The sequence below is a fragment of the Protobothrops mucrosquamatus genome, unplaced genomic scaffold (assembly GCF_001527695.2).
Source record: "Protobothrops mucrosquamatus isolate PMUCROS unplaced genomic scaffold, P.Mucros_1.0 scaffold15615, whole genome shotgun sequence".
In the NCBI taxonomy this organism is placed as follows: domain Eukaryota; kingdom Metazoa; phylum Chordata; class Lepidosauria; order Squamata; family Viperidae; genus Protobothrops; species Protobothrops mucrosquamatus.
Genome location: NW_015401381.1, coordinates 1 through 3,116, shown reverse-complemented (window position 1 = coordinate 3,116; position 3,116 = coordinate 1). Strand labels below are relative to the sequence as shown.

General features: G+C 50.2%; 1 protein-coding gene across 1 annotated transcript in view; it reads left to right on the top strand.

Annotated features, from left to right (window-relative positions):
* Positions 1–3,109, top strand: part of LOC107301684 (class I histocompatibility antigen, Gogo-OKO alpha chain-like) — a gene marked incomplete at both ends in the record, with an annotated part of 14,049 nt that extends 10,940 nt beyond the window's left edge. Inside the window, 3 exons of the mRNA XM_015830873.1 lie at positions 274–582; positions 2,341–2,622; positions 3,060–3,109. Coding sequence (XP_015686359.1) covers positions 274–582; positions 2,341–2,622; positions 3,060–3,109 — 641 coding nt within the window. The remainder of the gene's footprint in view (positions 1–273; positions 583–2,340; positions 2,623–3,059) is intronic.
* Between the last annotated feature and the right edge of the window lie 7 nt (positions 3,110–3,116).

The following is a 3,116-nucleotide window of genomic DNA, read 5'->3' as shown; positions in this document are numbered from 1 at the left end:
GACTCCTTCTTTTCTCGATCTCCCTCGGGATCCTCCGCTGGCTCTTCCAGCTTCCCTTTTCCTGGGGAGGTTCAGGGGCTCCATCCTGGGGGGGGGAAATGGAGGGAGGCAGGTCGAGGGAGGGGAGAAGGGCAGGTAGTGATGGGGGCTTTCTTTCCCTTGATTGCTAGGGAGGAAATGGAGGTGTCAGTGCCTGTGTCAAAGTCCTTGCAGGGAAGGGGGTCTGTGTCTATCTTGAGGAATCCCCAAACCATCATCATCTTCCTATTATAGGCTTTCACACATTGCAGACGATGTATGGCTGTGAGCTCCAGGCTAATAGGAGCAAAGGAGGATTTCTGCTCCAGGCTGATGGGAGAAAAGAAGGATTTTGGCAGCATGGCTATGATGGGAGGACCTTCCTCACCTTCGACAAGGAGAGACTCACCTGGGTAGCTCCCCAACCCCAGGCCCAGATCACCCAGAGGAAATGGGATGCTATTCCAGGACATAATCAGAGAAAGAAGTTCTACCTGGAGGAAATCTGCATTGAGTGGCTGGAGAAGCACCTGTCCTATGGGAAGGAGACGCTGCTGAGGACAGGTGAGTCTCTGGATCCAGGTTGGACTTTCCTCCTTTATGGTCGGATTTCTTGTGCACATTCAGCCTCTTTGGGTTCCTGGTCTGCAGTCTGACTGCCCAGGAGGGAATCCTCCCCCTCCCCTTCCAGCCCTTCTCCTTGACGTGGGAAGCCCTGATTGGTTCCCCTTGCCAGGCCGCCATTCAATGGACCAGGAAATGCAGCCTCTGCCTGGCGGGTGTCTGGGTGGATCAGGCGGGAAAAGCACTTGGGGGTGTCCTGTTCATAGCCCACAGTGAGGCAACAGGAGCACTTGAGGTTCTTCAGTGAAACCCCCATTAGTCGAACTGTAGTCAAGTGTGGGGCACCCTTAATTTCCTCCCATTAATTCTCCTTCCCCCCCCCCACATCCCACAGGGGGCTCCTTCCCTACCCTGCACCTTATGATGCACCTCTCTCACCCACCACTAGGGGGCTCCATATCTACCATTAATAAGACATCCTCAGGGCCCCAATTGGGCAACAAAGGCCAAGGTTGAGGGGTCTTTTAATTTCCCCCCATTACAGTAGTGGCCAAAATTGTGGAAACCTGTCAGGAAAAGTGTATTTTTGAGGTTTGATGGCTAGTAACACCACTTTTTGGGGGGAGTAGTACCATAAAATTATATATCAATGGAAAGATAATTTAATCAAGAATATAATGCAACAAAATTTGTTCAATTATCTGTACTGTATTCTATGAAAAGTTATAGCCAAATAACCAGAAAAAGAAGCACAACTTGCTTAGGTTGATGTCAGGTAGCTTTCCTTCATCTGATTGTAGCCAATGCGCATGTGTGTTTAGAGAGCCAATCAGTGTCATCTTGTTTTGGCAATGAGCCAATCAGATCACAGTAGGATTCAGTTATTGATGTCGTGTATTGAAGCTGAGAGGAGGACATTTCTCAGTGTGTTATGTGATCACTATCAAGTTGGTTGGGGGTTTTTGTGTTCTTTCATTTAGTGAGTTTGTAAAATGTAATAAAATTAAAGTAATGGTGCGAAGAGTTGACCAGTGGCCCAGAAAGCGATGTAAAATAGAGTTATTAAGTGAACAAGGCTACAGTTATAAAGAAATTAGAAGAAAAATTGGTGGAAACTTAACCAAGGGTGGCATTTCTACTGTACACTTTTATCAAAAGGTTTCCACAATTTTGACTACTACTGTAACTCTCCTTCCCGCCACATCCCACAGGGGGCTCTGTCCCTGCTCTGCACCTGATGGTGCACCTCCTACCACCACCACTAGAGGGCTCCACTTTTACCATTAATAAGACATCCTCAGAGCCCCAATTGGGCAAAAAAAGGCCAAGGTTCAGGGGTTCTTTTCTTCCCAAAGTTTCTGTAGATCTTTCCGTTAAATCTCAAACAGGTTCCCTCAATTCTGACAGTCTTTCCTCAAAACAACCCCCTCCCCATCTTCAGTAAAAACCCCTCGCCCCACAGGAGGCCTCACAGTGTAATTTTTTCCTGTGATTTGTTCTTATTTTCTCATCTAGACAACCTCTCCCCACTGGGTCGACCCCTTCCCCTCTGGGCTCCTTGACCCCCTTCCCTTCCCTTGTATTAGCTGTATTAGCTGTAGAAAGAAACCTCTGTGTTGCATTTCCTAAAACTCTTGGAGATGCTGCAGGTGTGGAGTGGGAAGTAGTGGGAGACTTTCCTGCCCCTCCCAAGTTTCCCACCCACCTTCCAGGCTCTGGAGGGGCTCAGAGTTAATTCCGGGGGTGCCGTTTCTGCAGAGCCCCCAGAGGTGACCATGAGCAGCAAGACGGAGGTGGAGGATGGGATGGAGACACACGTCTGCCGCCTGCATGGCTTCTACCCCAGGGAGATCGATGCCTCCTGGACGAGGGACGGGGAGGTCTGGCTGCAGGATACCTTCCGTGTGTCTGTGGCCCCCAACGCGGATGGGACCTTCCACGCCTGGCTCAGCATCCGGATCGATCCCAAAGAGAGGGGCCGCTATTGGTGCCACGTGGAGCACGACAGCCTGCAGGAGCCTCTGGACGTGGCCCTGGAGGGTGAGAGGCTGGAGGGAGGGAAAGGCTGGGCTCTTTGGCAGGCTGGAGGGAGTGGGAGGGAAATCTCACCCCAGCTGTGTCCAGATGTGAGCATACCTGACCTTTAAGCCATTGTTTTTTCCAGTGTTTGAGGTTGGTGAAGCTGCAGGGACCAGACCATAGAAGTGGCTTCAGGGGATGTAAAGGAAACTCCAGAATCCCATCACAAGAGTTGGCCGATCCTGATGAAATCCTCTTAGATCCTCTCTTAGCTTCTGTCCCTCCCCTCTTTCTTGGTTAGCAAGGCGCCTTCATTCTTCCCTCAGAGGGACATGAAGAGGAGCCCATGGAGTTTTTAATTTGGGGAATTTCCAGCTTGGCTGCTTTAGGTCTCTCCCCTAATTGGGATGATTGTTTGGGGAATCTCCTTCAATTATCTGCTCTTCCTCCCAATTCAGAACTAAATCTGGGGCTTATCATCGGCTGTGTTGTGGCTGGCCTTGTCTTGGTGTGTG